Below are 27,188 nucleotides of genomic sequence, written 5' to 3' on the forward strand. Positions count from 1 at the left end.
GGACAAACTTTTATCTACAGAAGACTCGGACAAAAAACTTATCAACTCTTAACACTCTCCCCTTCCCCTTCATAGCTCACTCTCTCCCAAACAAGGATAAAAATTCATTTTACCCATGTTTATCTTTTCCTCCCTTTTACTCATCTCCTCCCAAACAGAGGGTTATAGAGAAATAAAACCAGACGATGCCATTTATAATTTTGATCAATCCAACTAGAAAAAAAAATGTGATCTTGATCTGCACAGTTTAACTATCCGAACGCCAAGTAGATTTCACGGTCGTAATTTCATCAATGACAGGAAGTGAAAAAAAATCATACTATGAATTCCGATCCGAATGCCAGGATAATTGAACAAATATCAAAAAAAAAAAAAAAGGTAGGAGCACTGCAGTGAATAAAGAACATCCAGTGATCAGATTCAAGCTTGTGGAGATTCTGATTTGAGAGATGACGCTTCCGTAACAGCATTAGCGTCCGAGTGGGAGGAATCGCCGGGAGCCGGAATTGAAGAAGCGCCCTCCCCATCCGCGGAGAGAGAGGATCCGGAAGCAGCCCTCTCCTTGACGAATTTTATCATGCGATCGCCGACCTCTTTTGAGTAGATCTGTAGGACCTCTTCCTCGTCGTCCACGGAGGCGACAAGTCCGCCGCCCGCAGCGGAGGCAGCGCCGAAGGCTTCCTCCTCGATGAGGCGAACAGTGGAGGAGGCTTCCTCCTGGGGGACGACTCCGTAACGTTTAGAGAGGCTGGAAGGGGTGGAGAGGATGTTGATCAGGCGATGGATCACGGCATCTCGCGTCCGCTGCGATGGAGGCCAGAAGTGAAGGTAACGGGAGGAGTATCTAGTGGCCGGAGAAGGAGACGGCGAAACGGAAGTTTCGCTGCCTTTCACAGCGGGAGGATCTCCACCGGCGGGCTTCGTCGCTGCCTGGTCTACCGCCATCTGATCGGTCGGGAATGGGGGGAGGAAGGGCGTCGGACGATGCCATTTAATTGAAAGGCCTGGGCTTGCGCGAGGATTTGCTGTTCTGCTCCACACAGGAGGAAGGTACTTTCCATTTTAGGCGACAGCCACGTAAACTTTGTCCTCTAGCCAGGAAAAGAGCTTTTTAGCCTTAAATCTACGTCTATTATTCTGCAATATTGCATATTTTTTATATTACAAATTGATTTACAAATCATTTTATAAAAAAATATTTCAAGTTTCTACACACTAAAATGGAACTTTTCGATTATAAACATTAAATAAATTGATTTTATAATATATTTTTTTTCATAAAATCTTATAATACAAGTTGTTTGTTAAAATTAATTTATGCTATGCAACACAATATATAAAAAAAATCTAATACTTAACTGTCACAGGACAGCCTAAGTTAAAGATAATTAATTAATTAATTAATTAATAAGGAAGGAAGTATCTAAGTTTCGAAATTTAACTATGGATACTAAAATTGACCATTTAGATAGATCTTTATAAATATTTTTTAATTTATCCTGACCAATAAAAATGTTCAATTGGTCATTCACCTGATCTATTTTATTTTATTTTTAAAATTCAATATACTTATTTCTATTTTGGAAGGAAAACATAAATATTTTCTCGTATAATAACAAAATTTAAGATCATATATTAATAAACATTACTTACTTATAATAACAAAATTTAAGATCATATATTAATAAACACACACACAATTTGATTATTCAAAGCCATCATCAAATACAAATAGTAATTAGAAATATCATAATTTAGTATTTTTTTTCTTATCAAATTGAACACAACTCTTTAAATAATGTTCAATTGGATAAAAAAATATGTTAAATTTTTTTTAAATGGTCCTCAATTTAATGAAAAATATATTAAATTTTTTTAAATAGTACTCAATTTAAAAAGAATTATATTAAACAGGGAAAAAAATATACTATAGAAAACTCAAGTTTAAATATGTTAAATTTAGAAGGAATTATATCTCATTTTAAAATTCTTTGTATCTAAAAAATAGGGGTAATTAAGTAAATATATTTATAGATAGGGAGTTGAAGCAAATAAAATTTTATAGGGAAGGAGTTAAAAGTTCTTTTTAACATGGGACTCATGTAAAATTTAAATTGTGATGGAAAATTTTAAAAGAATTTACCCATTTTGATTTAATTGGAATGAAATTAAACAACAATTGAGAAATAACAAAGCCATCCATACATATAGTATGAGTAGCACTGAATAATATATTTATTTATTTATACGACGGCACTTTATTGGCAAGCTATGCCAGATGACTATGGTTTTAGTCAATTAATTAATCAAGCCAGCTAGGGCTCAATTAATTAGTTTTTTCAAATGAAACGAGCACCAAATCACCCTTCGATGACTCATTCACCAACACTCCGAACCTGGAAACGCTTTTGCTCGGGGTCCTAACGTCCAGGACGAGCTGGTACTTGATTAATCCGGCCACCACGTTTCGCCGTGCGGCGAAGATGTCGACGAGCTCGAAGCTCGCTCCCTGTTGCTTTCCGTACTCCGACACTGCGAACTCTGCGACCTTTCTCGCCTCGGGGTCCTGCGGGTTTATGATCGTCTCCCATCTTCCTTCTTTTGTCTTGTCATTGGTGGAGGCAGAAGGCCGAACGGGTTCGAATGCAACGAGCTTCAAGTCGCCCTTCAGTGACTCATCCACCAGCACTCCGTACTTGGAGACCTTTCCGGTTGAGGCTTTAGCCTCGAGGAGTAACCGGTAATTGAACCCCGCCACCACTTGTCGCTGCGCAGCGACTACATCGACGAGCTCGAAGCTCTGGCCCTGCTGCTTTGCGTACTCTGACACCGCAAACTTGGCCACCTTCTGCACGTTGGGATCTTGAGTGTCCACGATGGTCTTCCATCCGCCTAAACGGTTAACGGAGTTGGCGGAAGCGAAAACTTGAGAGGAGATGAAGAAGAAGAAGAAGACAAGGAAGGAGAGGGTTCTCATGGTGACGAGCTTTCTTTTTTTGGCGGTTCAGATTGTGAAACTGATGATGAGATTTCTGTGTCGGTGAGTTTTGTTTATATAGGATTTTATTTTTCTTGCCCTTAATAAAAGATAAGAAATTTCAATCCAATGGGAGTAAAAGATGAGTATGTTCCACCCAAACTTAACATCACATGACATAATTTTAACCCTATATGTATACAAGGAAAGGGTCGATATGTTTCTAAAATTAAATAGAAAGATACATTTTTAATTGAATTAATAATGGCAGGAAGGAAGGGGGGGATTGAGGCCACCTCACGTCCACACCTGTAAATTTAAACAAATCTATTACTTTATTTTAATTTATTAAATTTCTTAACTAGTCGTAATTAATATGAAATAAAAAAAGGGTATATTCCGAGTATGGATGATCGAAGTCCGATTTTGATTACCTGAAAATGGAAGGCCGCGGTTGGAGCCAGTTATATTCAATAAATGAAAAAATAAATTTAATCAAAAATGTTGAGGGCTTTAATTCCTTCTTTATTCTTCATAACATTTTCATAAATTCAATTCAATTCAATTTGGCAAATTAAAGAACACTCGAATCTCATTATCGTTGTTGCCTCTTTTATTTCATTCTTTGAAAAATATATCTATTGGATTGCTGGTCTATTTCATTTTGTGAACCAATATCCTATCACTAGGGGTTAAGGGAAGGACGTCAAATTATTATCTACATACCATGATTTAATTTTCAATTACAATGCATTTATAAAAAAAAATCCTCTAAATGAGGCAGGTAAATGTTAAATTTATGAGCCGCTCATCATAAATATTTTTTAATTTACTTTGACAGTCGATAAAATACATCTGTAGAATGGAAATGGTAGTCTCAGTATTACTAAATGAGATAGATACATTCTAAAATTCAGGAACTCAATTTATGAAAGGATTTTGTTAACGTGTTGTCTCCTCAAAATAACAGATAAGAACAATATTGAGCTCTTCAGTCTTCAGGGACGGGTTTGAATTCAACCCTCGCGGTCCAAATCCAGCAATGACTGGCCTGAGGTAGAGACGCACTCACTCCATCAGCACGCAGCAATAATTCAGGCAGAAGAGTTCTTGAAAATTCTGACAAAGAAGAGCGGTAGAAGTCAAGCATCAAGGCAGCCAAACAAAGTTGCTCAATATGTGGATACGGAAAATGTTTACTCTGCCATCCAAATTACCAAACTTACTACATTGTTGAATAAGAGGATGGGAACAGCAAACTGGAATATTAAATATATGAAGTTACCATTTCAAGTCTAATTAAGAGAAAATTCTGAACGGGCCGTGCATTAAAAATTGCATGCCATGGCAGTGATAGCATGAAATATGAATCTTCAGCAAGCGCTGACGTTGTTTCAATGGATCGATATGTGAGATTGTGATGCTTGAAGAAAGGGTCAATCGATGTTAGGGTCAATTAGCATGTGCAAGTGACGGTCAAAGTCCATGATAGGTCAGAAAGTCAAACAGCTGGCCTATAAGATCCACAACCTCGGTCATCCCTATCGATCAGACAGTACCACTCCCGGCTTAGGTCGGACTCACTCAGGACCAGTTCCCTCAAGTCCAATTAGTCTAGCCAATCAGATCGATTCCTCATGAGCCACGTTCCTCGAGTTGGCTTGATTTTCTTGCCCCTGTCCCCACTCCCCCGGTCAACCCGATCGATCGGATGTGGTTGGCCTTGCTAATCGGATAGGTTCCTCATGGGACATGTTCCTCAAGTTGGCTTGATTTTCTTGCCCTTGCCCCTACTCTTCCGGTCAATGACGGCTTGCTGGGCCACTATAACCTTTGATATTGTCACGGCCCAATTAGGCCATATACGTAACTAGACTCTATGAAAGCCTACCTAACTAGCAGTCCAAGAGGCAACTTGGCCTAAAAGTCCAATTAGAGTCATTACTACAACACATGGGTTTGCCAGAGGATCATACGTGTGTACGGATACTTAGACCACCTACATGTTGAGATTGATGAAAGCGGTATAAACATGGTGATGCGGCAGATTGACTGATTGCAGGGTAATGTCTCATCAATGCAGAGATTGTGATGGACATTATAAGAGGGATCTCTCTCCGTTGACGTGTTTATTTACACATCTTCTTTTACTGTTCACTTTTGCGCCACCACTGATTTTTGACTTGATCGTCGGAGTAGTTGTGCCAGGGATCCCCTAGCCTGCTTACTGACGACTTCCCTCTTTTCTCAGGGGTCTTGGAGCCGACCAATCTACGCGCAACATTACCAGCGGTCCATCTCTCATCGTTTCTAGACGGGATCAAAATTTTCATCATTTGTGGGAAACTCTCTACCTGAGTCGAAACGTGAAGATAGACGACACTGGAAGAGCGATTGTCTCCTTGTCGCAAGAAGATCTTGACTTGCTTGTGCTGGCTAAAGCATAGGCGTTGACGCAAAAGCAAAAGGCAACAGTTCCCTCCCCTTCGAAAGCACCCATTACACCCGCCACGTCATCAAAACTACCTACTTTTGAGCGAGGGTCTAAGGCTAAACGACCAATGGAATTTCCTCGAGTATTTATCTGAATGCCCGCAAAAGGCTGCCTTGGAGTCGAGCGGCCCTAGGAATATTCAACTAGAGATCCATCGCCTAGGGATCCTAAACGAGGCAAGGCCCCAGTTGGTGTCGGCTCATTCAAGTGGTTGGGAACGTCTTTCTCATAAGAAATCTTGAAATATAGATTGCCCAAGCATTTTAGGCCTTTGTCGATCAGCGAATATGGAGGCTCTACAGATCCTGAGGATCATCTCCTCAAATTTGAGAATACGCTCTGCTACATCAATACACTGATGTTGTCAAGTGCCAAGTGTTCCTAACAACCCTTCCGTCTCGACAAAAAGGTGGTTCGATAGTCTCCCTGCCGAGTCGATCATTAGCTTCAAGGACTTCAAAAGGGCTTTTCTCCAACACTTCGCCAACAACCAAAGGTATCACAAGATCTTTAAATTAAGCTTATTTACTCTCAAGTAGGGAGTGAAGGAGTCCTTGAAGGCCTATATAAAGAGATTTGACTAAGAGACTATGGATGTTCCCTCGGTTACTTTAGAGATCCTAGTAAGCTCTTTCTCACAAGGGCTCCAAGAAAGGGATTTTTTTTCGTTCTTTGGCAAGGAAGCCCCTAAAGACTTTGACAATTTGTTGGGTTGGGCAAGCAAATATATCAACATGGAAGAAGCTCAAGCTTCTTGGAAAAAAGAAATGGTCAATTCAGTGCCTCTTTTTCAAGGAAAACGAAGGACTCCTCCGGCTCCTTGTCGCGTGGCGAGCGCCGACTGGCTCTCACGCCTCTAGCTCAACCACCTCCGACTCAACGAGGAAAAGTTGTGCAGCATGTAGAAGCAGCGCATACATCCTTTGCCGAGCTATGTCGGTGGATCCCCACTTTTTGTACTTACCACCGGACCAAGACGCACAATACCCAAGGGGTTCAACAATACGCTCGAGATAGGCACTAAGCGGCTGAGCAAGGACAGCCGCCTCCCCAAGTTGCTCCACAATTAATCAGGCTGCCAAGACCATGCCCCAATATAAACAGCTGACATACTCCTATCCTCCAATAATCCCTCTACCTCATATGAAGGACGAACGACAGCACCGACCCGACAGGAGAAAAACCAAAGTAATGTGGCAGTAAGGAGAGTGGGTATGATTTCAGGAGGACTTATTGATGGAGATTCTAATAGAGCCCGAAAGGCCAACGGAAGACAACTGGAAATCCATGCAGTAAACTCCAACCGGGAACAGGTTGACGACCCACAAATTAACTTTGGACCTCAAGATCTTAAAGGAGTGGAGCTTCCCCACTATGACACCCTGATCGTCAAAGCAGTTATTGCGAATTCTGAAATGGCGCGTGTCTTCGTGGACACATGAAGCTCCGTCAATATTCTCTTCAAGTCCGCTTCCAAATTGACCAAGGTGAATTGCAACCCATGACTACGACCTTGTATGGATTTACGGGCAACGACGTTCAACCGCTCGGACAAATTAGACTAATCATCTCCTTGGGATTTGAGCCACTTATGAGGACTTGAAAAAGTATTTTTATTGTAGTAGACACCCCTTCAGCTTATAATACTATTCTGGGAAGGCCCACGTTGTATGAATTCTGAGTGGCCGTCTCCGCCTTTTACCAAAATTAAAGTTCCCATTAGAGGGCCAAGTGAGAGAAGTAAAAGGAGACTGGCTCATAGCACGAAAGTGCTTCTTGGATATGATCAGAACAGAGGCATGCAAAATCCAGAGAACCCAACCAGTCGAAGTGCATGTCATATAGCAAGAAACCCCTAACCGACAAGTTGAGGGGTTCGAGAATCGAGGAGGTATAAATTCATCTCGACTGGCAAGAGAGGGTGACACGGATAGCAGCCGACTTGCCATCATAACTAAAAGGGGAGCTGGTGATGTGCTTGTCCTGTAATAAGTGTTGGAAGCCCAAGGTTGTTTTGGTGTGATCAACAGGTTAAATTAGGTCCTGTCATGTTTTTAACCTTGTGTCTAAGTGTGCAGGAGCTTAGGAGCACAGGGAGTCGAGCAAAAGACGCAGCTGAGAAGGATGGCACGGGAGGGAGCCGACGGGCTTGGTGCGTCTGAGGTACGAGGCGCTGCGAAAGAGTACGCAGGTGAACGAGAAGGAGGCGCGCGGTGTTTCGGAGGGACGAGAAGCCGGAGCGTAAGGTTTCTCGAGAAGGCCAAAATTGGGTTCGGGTGAGCCTTATTTCGGTTGGCTGAAATCATCCAAGCAAGAGGAGCCTGAGCGGAAGACCCAGACCGAGGCGAGTAGCATCGGAGCAGAAGGCCTGGACCAAAAGTCAACTTGGTTGACTTTAGTGGTTCGGACGCCCGGAGTTGACTTTTAACCAGGACCGCGTCCAACGCGATCCGTTGCGAAGGGGATAAAATTTTATCCCCTCCTAGGCGCCTGGACCCCTTCCAGGCGCCCTGACCAAGGCTATAAATACAACTTTGGTCCAGAAGCTTCATATAATCTTAAGCATTAGCATTCCAACACTTGTACGCTGTCTTTTAGAGTTGAGCTTCTATTTCTTGTACGTCATTGCTGTAAGAGGCTTCTCAGCCTGAAGGAGATACTAGTACGACACTTTCCTTGGATTAACAACGTCCTCGGTTGTAACCAAGTAAACATCTTGTGCCTCCTCTTTTCTGTTTTAATTTATTGCTTTTATTTTATGCAAGTGTTTTGTTGAAAGTTCGAGAAGGGTTGTGTTTTATTTTTACAGGGCTATTCAACCCTCCTTCTAGCCAGCCACCGCGATCCAATAAGTGGTATCAGAGCGAGGATGCTTCAGGAGGACTAACCGCCGAATGAAGCACTGAACTAATGGCCGGACCAAGCATCTACCCGCCAAAATTCGAAGGGGAATTCGCTACCTGGAAAAAGCGAATGCAGGTATTTTTCAAAACTGACTTTGAATTACTTCTTATAATGGAATTTGGTTTTGTAGCACCGAAGGGCAAAGAAAAATATCAATGGACGAAAAAGGAGTAGGCCGACTAGGTGGCAAACGGTAAAGCAGAGTACCATCTGCTGAGCGTTCTTCTGCCACAAGAAGTCAACCGAATCGGCAACTACGACTCCGTAAAGGAACTTTGGGAGAAGTTCCTTGAGCTGCACGAAGGTGCGTCTGAAGCCAAGCTCACAAGATGAGATCTACTTCGCAACCAGCTCACCAACCTGCGACTTAGAGAAGATGAAACAACTGCGCATCTGCACTCGAGTCAAAGAGTTTATCACCGAACTTTCAAATCTATGAGAAAAGGTAAGTAACCGAGATTCGCTAAAGTACGCACTAAATTCTTTTCCTAGAAATACAAAATGGGCATCACTAGTAGATGTCATTTATATTTCTAAAGATTTAGAAAAAGATTCTTTAGAAGAATTATTCTCGACATTTGAAGTGCATGAATCAAGATGTGCAGGTATGAATGAGCCCAAGCATAATATGTAGGTACTGTTAGGACCTTCAGATAGCGGCTAGAGAGGGGGGTGTGAATAGTCGACCTCAAATTATCGTTTCTTCCTACAATTTAGGTTAGCGCAGCGGAAATAGAATGTAGAAACGAAAGTGGAGAAGATCAAACCTCAAACACGATGATGTAACGAGGTTCGGAGATGATACTCCTACTCCTCGGCGTGTCCGTAAGGTGGACGAAGCCTATCAATCCGTCGGTGGATGAGACCCCGGAAAAACTGGCTAATATGAACTCCTTCTGGGTGGAGAAACCTCGCCACAATCTCTCTTGCAACAGCAAGAATGAAGTACAACCAATAGAGAAAGAAAACAAGAACAATATAAATGTAAAAACACTTTGCTTGCCTTCTCGTCGACTGGAGTTCGATGAAGCAGCAACTTCACGATGTCAACAGCAGCTGATCACCCAGTCGAGGGAAGCTCACACGAAGCTTCAGGAATAGGGAGCTCAGCAAAGCTCAGATCGCAAGAGTGAAGAAGAAGAAGGTTGTTTTCAAGCGTATTATTTCTTCTCCTGTAGCAGCCTTATATCCTGCACCTGCGAAGAAGACAAAGAGCAACACAGAAATCTAGCCGTTGTGTCGCAACGGCTAGGCCTGGACCGATCAGGCTCCAACCTGATCGGTCTGGGAGACTCCTGATCGGTCTGTGGACCGATCAGGCCCTAGGCTGATCGGTCCCCAGACCGATCAACCAACTCTCTGTGAGAGTTGGCTTCGAAGCCTGATCGGTCTGTGGACCGATCAGGCTATAGGTGGATCGGTCCACAGACCGATCCCCTTACCTTTCTCTACCTCCTGATCGTTTCCTGATCGGTCTGGTGACCGATCAGATACCTTACAGTGAGCCACTGTTTGGTTACTGATCGGTCACCAGACCGATCAGATAACCGATAGTATCACTGGATCGGTCTGCAGACCGATCCAATTTCCCAGCCTTAAACCTAAAGTCTTCCCGGTCTAGAGAACGAGCTACCGAGCCCTCTCTGATCTAGTCCGGAGAACGAGCTACCGAGCCCTCTCTGACTTCCTCATCCGGTCCAGAGAACAAGCTACCGAGCCCTCTCTGACCTAGTCCGGAGAACGAGCTATCGAGCCCTCTCCAACTCTGTCTGGTCCAGAGAACGAGCTCCCGAGCCCTCTCTGACCTAGTTCGGAGAACGAGCTACCGAGCCCTCTCCGACTTCATCCGGTCCAGAGAACGAGCTCCCGAGCCCTCTCTGACCTAGTCCGGAGAACGAGCTACCGAGCCCTCTCCGCGACTTCCACGTCCGGTCCAGAGAACGAGCTCCCGAGCCCTCTCTGACTTAGTCCGGAGAACGAGCTACCGAGCCCTCTCCGACTTCCACGTCCGGTCCAGAGAACGAGTTCCCGAGCCCTCTCTGACCTAGTCCGGAGAATGAGCTACCGAGCCCTCTCCGACTTCGTCCGGTCCAGAGAACGAGCTCCCGAGCCCTCTCTGACCTAGTCCGGAGAACGAGCTACCGAGCCCTCTCCGACTTTGTCCGGTCCAGAGAACGAGCTCCCGAGTCCTCTCTGACCTAGTCCGGAGAACGAGCTACCGAGCCCTCTCCGACTCCATCCAGTTCAGAGAACGAGCTACCGAGCCCTCTCTGACTTCCCATGCCAAGCTTCCATACTTGGACTTTTCCCGTGCCAAGCTCCCTGCTTGGACTTCTCCCGTGCCAAGTCTCCATACTTGGATTTTTCCGTGCCAAGTCTCCATACTTGGACTTTACCCGAATCAGGTCAACTCAAGTCGGGTCAACCAGGTCAACCTTGACCAAAGGTTGCACCCACAATCTCCCAAGTTTGTATTCTTGTCAAACATCAAGATACAACTTTTCTATTCTCGTCAAACATCAAAATACACCTCGAGTCAGGTCAACTCGAGTCGGGTCAACCAGGTCAACCTTGACCTAAGGTTGCACCAACAATCTCCCCCTTTTTGATGTTTGACAAAAACCATAATCAAGTTAGGTTAACCCGATAACCCAACTTAGGTTTTCCAATAGTTCTCCAATGTTCTTCCTTGAACATTCTCCCCAAACTCCAATGTTCTTCCTTGAACATTTTCTAAACATTCTCCCCCTTTTTGACACACATCAAAAAGAGTGAATCAAGGTCAAGAGTTTCTTCCTAATGAAAGTCTCATACCTTTCATTGAAACCCTTAATTTCCCCCTTGATACTAAATACAACAATTAACATAGTGACAATCCCCATATCACTAATCTTGACGAGTAAAAACTCCCCCTAAAAGTCAACTCCTGCTTGACCAATAGGTAAAACTCCCCCTAAAGGTCAACTCCCCCTTGACCATTGCACCAACAATGTCTTGGAGAGTTTCAACCCTTTAGAAATCTAAAACACAACTTCCACAGCTGAAATTTCAGATAATCAGTCGAAAATCAGCATTTTGGCACGCTCTGATCGGTCACCAGACCGATCAGAACTCCTCTGGATCGGTCACCAGACCGATCAGACTTCCCTGGATCGGTCCAGTGACCGATCCACACTACTCTGGACCGATCAGGCTCTTCTCTGATCGGTCCACAACTCTCTGGATAAGAGTTCTGAATTTTTTCCTCCCGAAATTCAGAAACCCCTAAAAAATTACAGAAAATTTCAAAAATTGTAAAATTTTGAGGATACATTCCTCATAACATATATTATCATGGAAAAATAGTTTTATATGAAAATAACTTCCATTTTCAAATCTTGATACAAAGTTCGAAAAACTTTGAAATAGCTCAAGGTTAATCCATCTTTGTATCAACTTGCTCAATGATGAATCCTATCACTAGAAAAGCTTCATCAAGGTTTTTCAAATCAATTTTGAAATGATTTTAAACCATTTAATTTAGGACCACAATCTTAGGGCTAAGTGTACATGACTTGTACGCAAGCTTTCCCTATGATCCTCAATTTCGAATTAGGCTCATCTAGGTACAAGAACTATGCACCTTGATCCTAACTCATAATCCTAATATCTCACACACATCTAAGGTGTATCAAACACATCCAAGTCAATTTTGATGTGAGATATGGGTTTAGGTCATCTTAAGCTAAGTTATCATGTATTTTCTAAATAACAATTTGATCTCCATATCAAATTATGTTTTTATCCTTAAATCAATTTAATTGATCATACATGCAAGAGATGATGACATGACATAAAATAATATCATAAGTGGAAACATGTGTCAATGTCATGATGTCATGGCATAAAGTATGAAACTTAAATAAGGCATGACATATAACTAACCTAAGCATTATCATGACATTTCAAATGATAGTAAATTAGATATGATGTCATGACATGGCATATGGCAAACAATATATGGCAAATAACATATAAAGGTATAGAAAATACCTAATTCTAGCCTTAGTTGCCATTTTTGATAATTTTGATCATTTTGCCACAAATTCTATATTCCTAAGTGTAATAGACCTAAAATCATATACTAAAGATTTTTAGATCACTATTTGCCAATTAGATTGATACTAGAAAACTCCTCAAATGTGGTTGGCACATCCTAATCACCTTAGGAATAATTTTTAATTTCATTTTCAAGGCTTGGTTATACCTTGAAACTTCCTAAAATGCCACCTTTTGTCATGATTAGGTTAACTACCTATCCAAATAAGATGGGCACACCCTAAACCATCTAGCGTGATGAAATCACGCTCCTAGGAACCCAAAACCTATTTGAGCTCATTGGGTTCACTAAATATTCACTAGGGATGACTTCCCTAGCAACCCTCCTAATGACCCTCCTAGGCTTTAAAGCCTTGGTCATTTGGGGCTCATCAAGATCAACTCTAGGGGTGACTCCCCTTGTGACCTTGGTGATGGTCTTCCTAGCCCTAGGTCTTGTTCCATAATCGAATGGAACATTATGGTAAGTGGGCTTGACCACTTGAGACTTAGGTTTGTGACTCAAACCTCTCATGTCCTTGGGTTTTTGCTTTTGACCCTTAGACCCTAGAGTTGACTTCTCCAAATTCTTAAGGGCCTTTTCTAAAGTGTCAAGTCTTGACCTTAAGACTTGATTTTCCTTCTCTAATACCTCAAGTTTTAATTTGTCATTTTTCTTTGAGGTATTCCTAGGCATATGTCTAGTTGTTTTGGGATTCCTATCTAGGTTTTCCTTAACCTTAGATGAATTAATTCTAGGGTTGGTACTTCTAGTATCATCCTTACCTAGACTAACATGTTTGGCACCTAAGCACATGTATCGGTTTCTATGGTTATCATGCTTATCATCATTGGCAATTGCAATAAAGCTACTAGCATGTTTCTTATTAGAATTGCAATAATGTGCCTTAAAAGATACCTTAGGGTTTGCCTTAGCTCCCCCCATAGATGTGCTTGGTCTCTTGTCCTTGTGAGGTTGCCTTCCCCTCGGACATTGGCTCCTATAATGTCCCCTTTGCTTGCATTGGAAGCACACCACGTGCTCCTTGCCCTTGCGTATCGGGACTCCGACTTCCTTGACTTTTGGTGCCGGTGGAGTCTTCCTAATCCTCTTTGGACATTTACTCTTGTAATGCCCATATTCCCTACACTCAAAGCACATTATATGTAATTTACTTGAAATTAAGTTGCTTGAGTTACCTAGGGTTGAGGATGAACATAAACTCTCTTCTTCATCCCTTCCGGAGGTAGAGGCTTCTTCTTGCACCAATCTTGATGAAGAACTCTCCTCCTCTTCTTCCTTAGATGTTGAGTAGCCCTCAACTTCTAATTCCATACCTCCATGATGTGAGCTACTTGGCTCACTTGACTCCTCTTCATGACTTGAATTGGAGCTCTCCTCATGGAACTTAGCCATCCACAACTCCCATCTGTATCCACCTATCTTACACAAGATATCATTAGGTAATGAAAATTCAAGGATTTTCGTTATCTCGTCGTTGATTGTGGATTGGTGGATTTGTTCCTTCGTACACTTCTTCTTCTCGAGAGGTTCTCCATTTTTATCCACCGGAGGAGTAAAACCTACTCGTACACAATTCTAATTCACTAGGCTAGTCATAAGAAAATACTTCATTCTTACCTTCCAATACGCGAAGTCGTCGCGATCGTAGAAGGGTGGAATCGTGATGTCTTCTCCAAGTTGATCCATTCTCTAGCTTGTGCTCCCCCGGGTGTTAATCCGTCGAAGAGCAACCTTGCTCTGATACCACTTGTTAGGACCTTCGGATAGCGGCTAGAGAGGGGGGGTGTGAATAGCCGACCTCAAATTATCGTTTCTTCCTACAATTTAGGTTAGCGCAGCGGAAATACAATGTAGAAACTGTTAGAGTGTATACTAAAAGCCTGGCTTTTGGTATAAACATTTATCTAGAAATAAGAATCACATTGGTCAAATGTCTACATTTATGATAAATGAAGTTGTTCAATTAATTTATATTGTAGATAACATGGTGTGTGGTGTCACATACAGAAGATCATGTTATCGGTTCCTTATAAATTATAAACAATAGCTCACGACCAAGATGGAAAGGAACAAACCATTGGAAGGTCGTAGTGTAATTAGGTATTAGTTTATCTTAACTATATGATTACACTAGTACACTTAGAGTGTATTGAGTAGGACCATTTGAGGTCGTTCCTTTTATACTGACTTTATAAAAGAATAAAGACCTCAGTTATTATGGAAGTGTGTGCTCTTAATCCTAATATAATAACAAGCACATATATTTGATATTTATTTCTTTAATTTATCAATGGGTGAGATTTAGTTCGATAAATCAATAAACCCGATAAGTTGGGAAATGATATCACTTATAGTGTGTGTTGTTGATTATAGAAGGAAACTGTGTCCTAGAGATACTAGGTTGATAATGTCCTCAAGAGGAGCTCATAAGGATTGTCATGTTAAACCCTGCACTTATAGTGTGTGTTGTTGATTATAGAAGGAAACTGTGTCCTAGAGATACTAGGTTGATAATGTCCTCAAGAGGAGCTCATAAGGATTGTCATGTTAAACCCTGCAGGTGGACTTAGTCCGACATGATAATAAGGTTGAGTGGTACTACTCTTGGACTTAGATATTAATTAAATGAGTTGTCAGTAACTCACTTAATTAGTGGACATTCGATATCTTAAACACAGGGAGACTAACACGCTCATAATAAGAAGGAGCCCAAAATGTAATTTGGGATTGGTGCGGTAGTTCAATAATAGTTCTTTAGTGGAATGAATTATTATTGATGAAATTTAGTTGTGTGTTCGGGGCGAACACGGGATGCTTAATTTCATCGGGAGACCAAAACCAATTCCTCCTCTCATCCCTATCGTAGCCTCTAGTATATAGAGATTTATACCCACCGTGTACCCACCTTCTTCCATAGGGGCTGGCCAAGCTAGCTTGGAACCCAAGCTAGCCACCAAGACCAAGTGGATGAGTCATGTAGGTGGCCACCAAAGCTTGGGTCCTAAGCTTAGTGGCCTACCACTAGAATATTAAAAGGTTTTTATTAAAATTATTTCTTATGGATTTTAAAGAGAGTTTAAAATTAAAAATTTCTTTTATAACTTTCTACAAAGATTAAGAGAAGAGATTAATCTCTTTCCTTATTTGTAGATTAAAAGGATGGTTTTAATTTTGGTAAAACTTTCCTTATTTGTAAATCATCTACATGTTTAAAAGAGAGTTTAAAATTTGAAATCTTTCCTTATTTGTTGATTAAAGGAGGATTTTAAATTTTAAGAAAACTTTCCTTTTTAACCATGTTCATGATTTAAAAGAGAGTTTAAAAATTAATAATTCTCTTTTATTAGTTTATACAAAAGATTGAGAAAAGATTTGATATCTTTCCTTATTTGTAAATTAAAAGAGATTTTAATTTTTAGAGATAACTTTCTTTTTATCCACATGTTTAAAAGAAAGATTTTAATTTATTAAATTTCCTTTTTATAAACCAACCATGAAGGGATTAAATTATTGGAGAAATTTTATAAATTTCTGGAGACAAATTAGGAAGTTTTAATTAATTAAAACTTTCCTTGTTTATAGCTTGATAGTGGCCGGCCATGTAAATTGAGAAAAGGAAAATTGTTTTTAATTAAATAAATTTTTCCTTTTCATGGCAAAGGAATTAAGGAAGTTTTTAATTAAATTTCCTTATTTGCCAAGACCAAGGATTATAAAAGAGGGGGTAGAGAAGGCTTCATGGTGAACAACCTCTATTATTTCTCTCCCTCTTTTCCTTGGTGTTGTGGCCGGCCAACCTCTCTTCCTCTCTTCCTCTTGGTGGTGGCCGAACCTTCTCTATTGGCTTGGAGCTCTTGTGGTGGCCGGATACTACTTGGAGAAGAAGAAGAAGAAGGAGAGAAAGCTTGTATCCCTTGGAGCTTGGTTGGTGTTTTGTTCTTCGTCCTTGGTGAAGCTTCTTTGTGGTCGAACCTAGCTAGGAGGAGAAGAAGGTGCATGGTGGTTTCTCATCTCGGAAGATCGTTGCCCACACAACGTCCGAGGTTAGAAGAGGAATACGGTAGAAGATCAAGAGGTCTTCCTAAAAGGTATAACTAGTAATTTTTCTTTCCGCATCATGCTAGTTATTTATGGAAATAATACCAAATACAAGAGGCTTACGATTCTAGTATTTCGAATATATTTTTCGAAGTTGTGTTCTTTTGTTTTATTTTTCCTTGTGATTTGATTGTTCTTTTCGGTTAACCTAAAGTTATTTTAGGAAATTAAATATTAGATTTCTATAAAAGGTTTTGTCTAGTCGGTGGTGGTTGCTCCCATATCCAAGAAGGCCATGTGCCTCGCCACGTCAGTACTGGGAACCAATTATGGAAATTAATATTTAATGAAATTAATAACTTAAGGTGATTTGGATCAAACGTGTTAAGTTCCGCAGGAGATCCAAGTCAAAACCTAAAAGAACAAATAGATTAAGTTTTGGATCAAACGTGTTAAGTTCCGCAGGCGATCCAAAATTTAATTTAAAAGAATACATGGTAGCTAGGAAAAGGTTCAGACCTTTGTACAAAATTTTTGTACAGTGGAACCTCTAGGCTTTCCGAGTAGCAACCAACAGAAACGAAAGTGGAGAAGATCAAACCTCAAACACGATGATGTAACGAGGTTCGGAGATGATACTCCTACTCCTCGGCGTGTCCGTAAGGTGGACGAAGCCTATCAATCCGTCGGTGGATGAGACCCCGGAAAAACCGACTAATATGAACTCCTTCTGGGTGGAGAAATCTCGCCACAATCTCTCTTGCAACAGCAAGAATGGAGTACAACCAATAGAGAAAGAAAATAAGAACAATATAAATGTAAAAACACTTTGCTTGCCTTCTCGTCGACTGGAGTTCGATGAAGCAGCAACTTCACGATGTCAACAGCAGCTGATCACCCAGTCGAGGGAAGCTCACACGAAGCTTCAGGAATAGGGAGCTCAGCAAAGCTCAGATCGCAAGAGTGAAGAAGAAGAAGGTTGTTTTCAAGCGTATTATTTCTTCTCCTGTAGCAGCCTTATATCCTACACCTGCGAAGAAGACAAAGAGCAATACAGAAATCTAGCCGTTGTGTCGCAACGGCTAGGTCTGGACCGATCAGGCTCCAACCTGATCGGTCTGGGAGACTCCTGATCGGTCTGTGGACCGATCATGCCCTAGGCTGATCGGTCCCCAGACCGATCAACCAACTCTCTGTGAGAGTTGGCTTCGAAGCCCGATCGGTCTGTGGACCGATCAGGCTATAGGTGGATCGGTCCACAGACCGATCCCCCTACCTTTCTCTGCCTCCTGATCGTTTCCTGATCGGTCTGGTGACCGATCAGATACCTTACAGTGAGCCATTGTTTGGTTACTGATCGGTCACCAGACCGATCAGATAACCCATAGTATCACTGGATCAGTCTGCAGACCGATCCAATTTCCCAGCCTTAAACCTAAAGCCTTCCCGGTCTAGAGAACGAGCTACCGAGCCCTCTTTGATCTAGTCCGGAGAACGAGCTACCGAGCCCTCTCTGACCTAGTTCGGAGAACGAGCTATCGAGCCCTCTCCAACTCTGTCTGGTCCAGAGAACGAGCTCCCGAGCCCTCTCTGACCTAGTCCGGAGAACAAGCTATCGAGCCCTCTCCGACTTCGTCCGGTCCAGAGAACGAGCTCCCGAGCCCTCTCTGACCTAGTCCGGAGAACGAGCTACCGAGCCCTCTCCGACTTCCACATCCGGTCCAGAGAACGAGCTCCCGAGCCCTCTCTGACCTAGTCCGGAGAACGAGCTACCGAGCCCTCTCCGACTTCGTCCGGTCCAGAGAACGAGCTCCCGAGCCCTCTCTGACCTAGTCCGGAGAACGAGCTACCGGGCCCTCTCCGACTTCGTCCGGTCCAGAGAACCAGCTCCCGAGCCCTCTCTTACCTAGTCCGGAGAACGAGCTACCGAGCCCTCTCCGACTCCATCCAGTTCAGAGAACGAGCTACCGAGCCCTCTCTGACTTCCCATGCCAAGCTTCCATACTTGGACTTTTCCCGTGCCAAGCTCCCTGCTTGGACTTCTCCCGTGCCAAGTCTCCATACTTGGACTTTTCCGTGCCAAGTCTCCATACTTGGACTTTTCCGTGCCAAGTCTCCATACTTGGACTTTTCCGTGCCAAGTCTTCATACTTGGACTTTACCCGAATAAGGTCAACTCAAGTCAGGTCAACCAGGTCAACCTTGACCAAAGGTTGCACCCACAATCTCCCAAGTTTGTATTCTTGTCAAACATTAAGATACAACTTTTCTATTCTCGTCAAACATCAAAATACACTTTGAGTCAGGTCAACACGAGTCGGGTCAACCAGGTCAACCTTGACCTAAGGTTGCACCAATAGGTACAGCAGAGGCTGGCAAGAGGGGGGGGGGTGAATTGCTTCTGAAAAATTAAGACGGTACCCTCCTCAGATCTTTCAACTTAAAAATAAAGCAACTATAATAGAATTAAGAGCAGAAATAAAAGGAGACAGAAATTTAACTTGGTTATAACCAAGATGGTTGTTAATCCAGGACAGTAAGAAAAGTGCAGTAGAAGATCTTCTTTGCTGAAGGCGGAGAAGTCTTTTACACACTTAAAACGCTCACTAGTTGCTAGGAAGGACTACAGAATTGATTGCTTGAGTTGTAGTTTCTTTCCTAGCTCCAGGGGCCTTTATATAGCTCTTGGAAAGTCTATCCCGAGGGTCCAAGGTGCCTCCAACAAGGTCCAAGGCGCCTCCAATGAGAGAGGGGATAAAACTTTATCCAAACAGCTCAACGTTCACTTCTGCCGGGTCCGAGGCGCCTTCAACAGGGGTTGAAGGCGCCCTCAAGATGGAGGCGCCTCCAAGCCTGATGGAGGCGTCTCCAAGCTGGCTGGCAGCTTTTCCAGCTTGGTTGCTTCTTTGCTTCGTCTTCCGAAGTCTCATTCTTTTGGGTGATTCCGGCCAACCGAAATAAGGCTCACCCGAACCCAATTTCCGACCTTCTCCTCGAGCAGGCTTCCGTCCGGCTTCTCGTCCCTCGAACGCCACACACGTTCTTCTCGTCCACCGGAGTACTCTTCCGCAGCTGTCTCATCCTTCGGACACACCGAGCCCATCGGCTCCCTTCTCGTGCCGTCCTTCTCGCTAGCTGCGACTTCCTGCGCTCCTAAGCTCCTGCACACTCAGACACAGGGATCAAACACAAAACAGGACCTAACCAACTTGGTTGATCACATCAAAATACCCACGGGGCCAACAATCTCCCCCTTTTTTATGTGCATCAACCCAAGTTCAAGTTAGGATAAAAATAGACAGAAAAGTAATTTTAAAAGAAAATTACTAAACTAACATATTAAGCATCAGTTTGCAATAAATAAAATTGCAACTACTAAATTAAGAGTTAACCAAAAAAATATTTTTAATTTTAAAAAATTCTCTCCCCCTAAACATGTACTTTTCTAAACTTGTACCTTTCTCTCTACCTTTGATCACAGCAAAAACGGGGTAATAGAAAAAATTTTAGCATAAATTTTTAAGTTAGAAAAATTTCTAATTTAAGATGAAAAAATATCTAACTAAGCTGAATTTATAGAATTTTCAAAAAGAAGAATTTCAAAAAGATTTCTAAGTAAGTTGAAATTTTTGGATTTTTTTTTAAAAAAAGTAAAATTTCTAAATGACAAAAGAATTCTAACTAAAGTGATTTTTTTTTTTCAAAATAATTCCTAAGTAAAAAAATTGATTTTTAGAATTAAAAAAAATTCTAAGTGAAGCTTTCAAGAGACATAAAAATGAATTTCTAAGGAAATGTTTAAAAACTTTTCAAAGCATTATTTAATTCTAATTTTAATGTTTTTATTATAAAGTTAATTAAATATTTTTATTTCGGTATTTCGGCTTCCAGGTCGTGGCGAGACACTAGGCCTTCTTGGTTATTGGAGCAACAACCACTTCCTTAGACAAAGCTTCTATAAAGAAATTCAAAGTTTAATTTTCTTACTGTAAGCTTTTAATTAAATAAATTAATTTAGCACAGATTTCGGAACCCAATAGAGGTTCCTTCCTACAGGGTTATTTAAAAATTTTGGGGGTACATAGTTCTTAGGCACTCTTCTAAGTTGACCCTGATGATTTCTAATATACCAATTCAATTTTTCATAAATTCTAACTTTTGATTTTGGAAATCTATTTAAGCATGCATCAGTTTTTAAATTTTTAATTTCTAATTTTAGATTATCATTTTCTGATTTTAGATTATCGTACATCTCAAGTGGACATGCTTTTGCTAATTTCAATTCAGCATTTTCTTTTTCTAATTTGAATAGGTCTTTAGAAAGAGACTTAATAAAGCGAAAAGACTGAGTCAGGGTTAGATTGCGTACCTGACTTACCTGGCTTGGTGACGCTCCCCCTTCATCGTCGCTTTCTGCTGATGATGTTCCTCCCCCTTCATCTATACTCATCTCTGAACTTGACTCTTCTTTTATCTAATGGTTAGCCATTAGCGCTAACCCCGAGAAGGCTTCGATGTCTGATTCGAAAGATGACGAATCTGACCAAGTGACCTTCAGGTTCTTGTGCTTGGAGGATTCTGGCTTCTTGTACTTGACCTTTTCTTTCTGCTTGCTTTTTAATTTCGGGCAATCCTCCTTTATGTGCCCTTCTTCATTGCAGTTGTAGCAACGAACTATTCTCCTTTTTCGCTCATGCTTCTGCGATCTAAATTTGTTAGATTTAAAAAACTTATTAAATCGTCTTACCATTAATGCATCCTCGTTTTCGTCAATCGAGGCTTTGGAGTCAGAACCGTTTGTTCTTGCCTTCAAAGCAATGTTCTGACTTGTCTTTTCTACTCCAATGGGCTCTGCAATTCGAGATTCGTGAAGTTCAAAAGTTGAAAGTAGAATTTCTAGAGTACTTACCTCGAAGTCCTTAGAGATGTAGTACGCATCTACTAAGGACGCCCATTCTTGAGTTCTCGGGAAGGCGTTGAGCGCGTATCGGATCGAGTCCTGGTTAGTTACTTCTTCTTCAAGATTAGTTAGTTGCGTGATAAGCTCTTTGATCCTTGCTTGGAGTTGCGCTACATTCTCGCCTTGGTTCATCCGGAGGTTCGTTAACTGGGTCCGGAGGATGTCGCGCCTCACTAGCTTAGCTTCCAAGGTACCTTCGTGAAGCTCCAGGAATTTTTCCCAGAGGTCTTTCGCGGAGGAGTAGCTTCCGACTCGACTTACCTCTTATGGTGGCAGCACGCTCAGCAGGTGGAATTATGCCTTTCCGTTGGCAACAAACTCAGTCTGCTCCTTCTTGCTCCACTGATGATCTTCTTTGTCTTTCGGAACTTCAAAACCATATTTCATAGTTAGTAAAATATCGAAGTCGGTTTTAAAGAATACCTCTATCCGGCGTTTCCACGTAGCGAAATCTCCGTCGAACTTCGGGGGATGAATATTTGCTCCAGCCATCATCTTGATCGTTGTGCTTCAGTCAGTGGTTAGTCCTTCTGAGGCGGCCTGGCTCTGATACCAATTGTAGGTGCAGCAGAGGCCGGCAAGAGGGGAGTGAATTGCTTCTAAAAAATTAAGACGATACCCTCCTCGGATCTTTCAACTAAAAAAAAGCAACTATAATAGAATTAAGAGCAGAAATAAAAGGAGACAGAAATTTAACCTGGTTACAACCAAGATGGTTGTTAATCCAGGGCAGTAAGAAAAGCGCAGTAAAAGATCTCCTTTGCTGAAGGCGGAGAAGCCTTTTTTACACTTAAAACGCTCACTAGTTGCTAGGACGGACTACAGAATTGATTGCTTGAGTTGTAATTTCTTTCCTAGCTCCAGGGGCCTTTATATAGCTCTTGGAAAGTTTATCCCGAGGGTCCAAGACGCCTCCAACAAGGTCCAAGGAGCCTCCAACCAGAGAGGGGATAAAACTTTATCCAAACAGCTCAACGTTCACTTCTGCCGGGTTTGAGGCGCCTCCAAGCTGGCTGGCAGCTTTTCCAGCTTGGTTGCTTCTTTGCTTCGTCTTCCGAAGTCTCGTTCTTTTGGGTGATTCCGGCCAACCGAAATAGGGCTCACCCGAACCCAATTTCCGGTCTTCTCCTCGAGCAGGCTTCCGTCCGGCTTCTCGTCCCTCGAACGTCGCACACGTTCTTCTCGTCCACCGTAGTACTCTTCCGCAACTGTCTCATCCTTCGGACGCACTGGTAAGCCGAATTTTGAATGTCACAAATAGGCTTATCAAATTAACAAATGTTGGAACCCATTTAAGCTAAAGAAAATGCGTGTAGTAAGGAGTCCCAAGTCGTATTTTTCCAAGGATAACTAATATGTGTGTGCATTCTGGAATTGGTTCCAATCAAATTCTTACGTCAATAAATTCAACTTAGCACTTCCATTTAACTCACAATTCAAATTAAATTTATCTAATTAAATCAAGAACAGAGACAAGAGAGGATAAGCTCATCTAACATGATTCACTTCAATTTCATCTAGTAACAACAATTAAATTCGAACGTGAATGCTTCATTTAATCAAATGTATCCATTACTTCTCTTCAACTCTTCATCTCAATGACCAATAAACTCAAAAGCTCAGACTCTCTCATAAGAACTGAATCAACATCTAATTCAAGATCACAATTCAATTTATCAATTAAATTCAAAATTCATTCACAACATCATTGGACAGAGGTAAACAATCCATTCATCAAGTAAAGTGTTCCATAATTAAATTCAATCTCAGCACAAAGATCAAAGGTTGAGATAAAATGATTTTGATGTAGAAATGGACTTAATTCAACTAAGAATGTAAATGTGTATACTGAAAACAGATTGCAACCAATTCAGTAACTGAAACAAAAGATTGGTTTCGGGAATTCAAAGGAATAAGATGATTAAGCTAAGAAATCAAAACTAAATTGCAGATCTACGAAATCAGATCATCAGATTTGAGCGAGTTCAAGAACGAATCTAAGACAAAGATAATAAAAACTAAACCTAAGCATTCCACAAACCAAACCCCGAACTCAACTTCTCCAATCTGCTGTGAAACAACAGAAATGCTCTCGGAAACCTCCTTAAGCATTCAACAACCAATTTCTGAGCTTCCAGCTATTACCAGGTGATGATCACAGCATCTTGGAAACCTCCCTTCTGCTCACATTTCTCTGATAACCTCACCAGCCGAAGAAAAGAGCTCAGGATCTGTGAAGTTGCAAACCAGATCAACCGGCCAAATTGACCCAGGTTTGCTGCGGCATGGTAATCGGAAAACGTCCAGAAGCATCTGAGAAACCTCTCTTCAAGCTCTGGTGGAAGCGAATAACGCCGATCAGGAGACCTCCTCAACCGGGTATGCGACGATGAAAAAGATCCCAAATCGCAATCGGGAGACCTCCTTCAAGCTCTCTGATCACCGGAAGATGAAGCAGAGCTCAAGATCGCCGGGTGAAGAAACCAAGCTCTCGGATCTGGAACGTGGAATGGGAACTCGGCCGCCGCAAGGAAGAAGACGATGACACTGTAGCGGAAATCACGAAGCTGAGCCCGTCTTCTGCACTGTAGCTTCTCAGATTTAAATCAGATCTGGATCTGATCGGACGGCTGAGATGGTTCCGGGCTAAATCAACAGTGAAAAGTCATCCAAAATATGATCTGAAGGTACTGATATTGATCTAGGGTCTGGATTTACTCTCCTGTAGGTCGGATCGATCAGATCATCACTGGATGGTCCAGATCCGACCAGTCTTCAATGAACGGTCCAGATTAATCCAGCTGGATCAATGGCTGGATGAACTCAGATCTGGATCAAAACTTCTGGATCTTTATAAATAGCTCAGATCTGCTCCCCATTAAGTTGGATCGGCCATATCTTCGACGGATGGCTCAGATCTGCTCAATCTTGGATGAACGGCCTATAATGCTCCGAGGCTTGATCGACTTGATTAGCCCTTGATTTGAGCCCAAATGCAGCCTGATCTGATCGGGTCCATGACCCTTTTGATGCCTACAAAATAAGGATCAAATATTAGCATCAAATTAAGCCATAATAACATAATTTGTAATTTAGTCATAAATTGATACAATGTATAAAAAATGTAATGTAAATATGGGTTCTATATATGAAAACTACATCAAACCATGATTATATGAATGAGAATAGTATAGTAAAATCATGGTTATCAAATTCCCCCACACTTACTCTTGAACGTCCCGTGAAAGTAAAGAAAACTAAAAATCATCTCCATAGAAAATTCCCTAACAATACCTAAAAATGGTAAAAAGAATTTAACTAAGATCATCTTAAGATCACAAACAATCATGAATACAATCCAACAATAATCAGTAGGTATGGTAGTTTCAATCCAATTGAAAAATTAAGCAAGTTACAATCTCACAAGGGATTTACCTAATCTATCTCTCACACTCAAGCATGTGTATAAGTGGAGCTCACTCAATGCAACTCACAACATTTCACTACCATAAGCTTGCTTATATTCTACTTCTCCACCACTATAAAGCATAACATACATGAATCAAAAGGATTTATTAATAAGAATTGAAATGGAAGCGAGAAGAACAATGAAAGTGGATGAAATGGCAAAAGAAAAGTATTCAATGAAGAAAATGAGAGAATGAGAGTATTGGAAGGAATTTACTTGATGAGTTGATCATTTTGATGTAAAAAGAGATGAATACCATTTATTTTAACCAATTCAAAAGACCAAGCTAACCTCCCCTTCAATTTGATGACCAACAAAGAATCTTCCACTTGATACTCTCTTTTCTTGTGCCATTTTTCAAAAATCTTTCACTGTTTTTCCACTTCAAATTCTGCAAATTGACATCACAAACTCACATTAGCTAATGGAAAATAGCTCCCTCCCCCACACTTAAAACAATGCCCGTCTCGGACAATAAAACATATCATGTATCAAAAACCTCAACACATTTTAACCACTGTTTACTCCTTTTTAGCTGCAGAATTTGTCCACCGTTAGAATCTTGGACTTAAGTATCAGAATTCAAGAAACTAAGTAGCTCCAGCTTAAGTTATGAACATTCCAACTTAGCAAAGAATATCATTTGACACTCTGCATTTTAAATTCCAGCAGCTTAAAATTCTGTTATCCAACACACACTCATATTTCTGCATTTTAACATTCTGCATATCTGCACAACAATCATAATTCCCGTCTTGCATTTCTGATCATGAACACTATGCTTCTCCTCCTAGTTGCTGTTAGAAACACCATTCTTAACTTACTCTACTTCTAAACTGTTGTTCTTTAACCAGCTAAGCCTCACAGACCCATAAATTCAGCCATATAAATTCTGCAATTTCAGCACTTCTTCTGGAATTCAGCATCATGCTGGAATCTATGAATTATTGCTTCAATCTGCAGCTTCAAAATAAATTTCATTGATTCCAATCAGCAGCCCTCCAAACATTCAGTTTTCCAGATTTCCATTTCAGCATTCTAAAGTTACAGCATTCTAAAATTTAAGTTCCATTCATTTCAGATTCGCATAACCAGAAAGTTTGACATTAACCAGCAGATTTCTCCTTGGCACAAGACTGTTCTGTTTCCCCAAAGCAGGATGCTCTGATTTCAGTTTGTCTTAGTGCTGAACTTTGTATCAATCTATCATGTTTAGCCACAAGAAATTTTTAATTCTCCTTCATCTTGTCTCTTAAGAACCCTTTACAATACATGAATGAGAAGTTTATAGGTTTCAGCAACTCTACATGCTTCAGTCCATTTCCCAATTTGGCACAAAACTGCCCTATTCCTGCAAAATCTGCACTTCATAAATTCTGCACTTCAATTCTGTCATTACAGCAATTCTCCTTTCCAATGGTTGTGAATTCCACTTGTTCTTCTTCATCTCTGAAATTCTGATACTCACTATTTCTGCATTATTTGTTTACAAATGGAGTTTCTGAATTTTGATATCCAGATTTAACAACAACATTTAGAACTTAAATTCAGCAACTCCTCAATTTCTGCACTTGAGTAGCAGTTTCAAAAATTTGATACTCTTCATTGAGGGAATTTTGCATGAAACATGGAAAATTTAGTTAGAATTCAGCTCTAACTGCTTCATTCAGCTTTGGAAAGATTTGCATCTCCTTGTATCATTTGAACATCTCTCTCATTCTTGATGTTTTTAACAGCACTGCACAAGTCTGAATTCCAATTTCAGAATTGGAAATCCGCTGTAAATTAAGCTTAATTCATCACAATTTCAGTTGCTGATGTGAAACTGTATCACAATTGAAAGGTTGTAAGAGTTAAAAAATGCACATTGCTACTGCATGGAAGTTATAAGCACAGCATTTACATTATGTTTTCTGCATTTCAGTAGTTTTTGTATCTTCCTTCTGACTCTCAGCAACAAGAATTGATGTAGCTTCCTAGATTCAAGTTCAGAAATTAATAGTTAAGGTAGTTAAGTTTGCATCATGGAGATTCCAATTTCACAAAGAGTTTCCTTTAGAACAGAATCCATATAAAGTTGAATTTCAATTCCTTCAAATCTGATATTGACTCTGATAATTGATTTCCTCTTCAGGGCTACTTCTTCATCCAGCATCTTCGTTTCAGAAATCTGTATTTCTAGGAATTTCTGCTCGAATCATGAATATTTGTAGATTTCTGCAGAATTTAGCAAAGCAACTACTC

General features: G+C 41.1%; 3 protein-coding genes across 4 annotated transcripts in view; all 3 read right to left on the minus strand.

Moving 5' to 3' along the window:
- Positions 1-232: 232 nt before the first annotated feature.
- On the minus strand, positions 233-985 carry LOC121990827 (MFP1 attachment factor 1-like). Its single transcript, XM_042544915.1, has one exon. The coding sequence runs from the start codon at positions 943-945 to the stop codon at positions 421-423; it is 525 nt and encodes a 174-aa protein (XP_042400849.1). The 5' UTR covers positions 946-985; the 3' UTR covers positions 233-420.
- A 1,341-nt stretch (positions 986-2,326) lies between these two features.
- On the minus strand, positions 2,327-2,977 carry LOC122041254 (putative cysteine proteinase inhibitor 7). The gene has a single exon (XM_042600889.1). It carries the CDS (start codon positions 2,975-2,977, stop codon positions 2,327-2,329), a length of 651 nt encoding a protein of 216 aa, XP_042456823.1.
- Positions 2,978-3,788: 811 nt separating this feature from the next.
- LOC121975142 overlaps positions 3,789-27,188 on the minus strand; it is a 54,766-nt gene continuing 31,366 nt past the window's right edge. For both annotated transcript variants that reach the window (XM_042526580.1, XM_042526590.1), the window contains exon 8: positions 3,789-4,096. In XM_042526580.1, coding sequence (XP_042382514.1) covers positions 4,046-4,096 — 51 coding nt within the window. In that variant the 3' untranslated portion in view covers positions 3,789-4,045. The remainder of the gene's footprint in view (positions 4,097-27,188) is intronic.

This window comes from Zingiber officinale, chromosome 1B (genome assembly GCF_018446385.1).
Source record: "Zingiber officinale cultivar Zhangliang chromosome 1B, Zo_v1.1, whole genome shotgun sequence".
Taxonomy (NCBI): Eukaryota; Viridiplantae; Streptophyta; class Magnoliopsida; order Zingiberales; family Zingiberaceae; genus Zingiber; species Zingiber officinale.

What these genes read in the sequence shown, in the direction of transcription:
- LOC121990827 (XM_042544915.1), bottom strand. Translation starts at nt 945, where the DNA reads ATGGCGGTAGACCAGGCAGCGACGAAGCCCGCCGGTGGAGATCCTCCC.
- LOC122041254 (XM_042600889.1), bottom strand. Translation starts at nt 2,977, where the DNA reads ATGAGAACCCTCTCCTTCCTTGTCTTCTTCTTCTTCTTCATCTCCTCT.